This window comes from Penaeus monodon, chromosome 20 (genome assembly GCF_015228065.2).
Source record: "Penaeus monodon isolate SGIC_2016 chromosome 20, NSTDA_Pmon_1, whole genome shotgun sequence".
Lineage (NCBI taxonomy): Eukaryota > Metazoa > Arthropoda > Malacostraca > Decapoda > Penaeidae > Penaeus > Penaeus monodon.
This window is the reverse complement of record NC_051405.1, coordinates 31,529,306-31,529,658: the sequence shown is the minus strand read 5'-3', so window position 1 is coordinate 31,529,658 and position 353 is coordinate 31,529,306. Positions and strand designations below refer to the sequence as shown.

The window sequence follows — 353 nt, the reverse complement described above, 5'->3', positions numbered from 1 at the left end:
CCTCTCCCCCATTCCAAGTCCGAGATAATATTTGCGAGTCAGAACTCCCGGCAGGGCCCGGCGGAGGACATGACGGACAACCTGATCACCAAGAACGTCCTGGTGCTCGAGAACATCCAGGAATCGGCCAACTACACCTGTCAAGCGCAGTCAACCCTTGGACTCGTCACCCAGGAGGTCGCTGTCAAGGTTCAAGGTTAGTGGCGCGGCGTTTGTTAAGTGGGTGTTATTGTAGGTTCGTTTGCCGTGTTTTTTTTTTCATTCTTCTGATTCTTCTTTTTTTGTTCTCTGGTGGGGGGAGGGGGTCAGTGTTGTTGGTTTGTCGTTGGGGGGGATTGTTATTTCCCATTTGG

At 51.8% G+C, this 353-nt stretch overlaps 1 protein-coding gene across 1 annotated transcript in view; it reads left to right on the top strand.

The window, feature by feature from the left end:
- Positions 1-353, top strand: part of LOC119585772 (tyrosine-protein phosphatase Lar-like) — a gene marked incomplete at its 5' end in the record, with an annotated part of 244,437 nt that overhangs the window by 122,903 nt on the left and 121,181 nt on the right. The window contains 1 exon segment of the mRNA XM_037934484.1: positions 43-196. Within this exon segment, the coding sequence (XP_037790412.1) occupies positions 43-196 (154 nt within the window).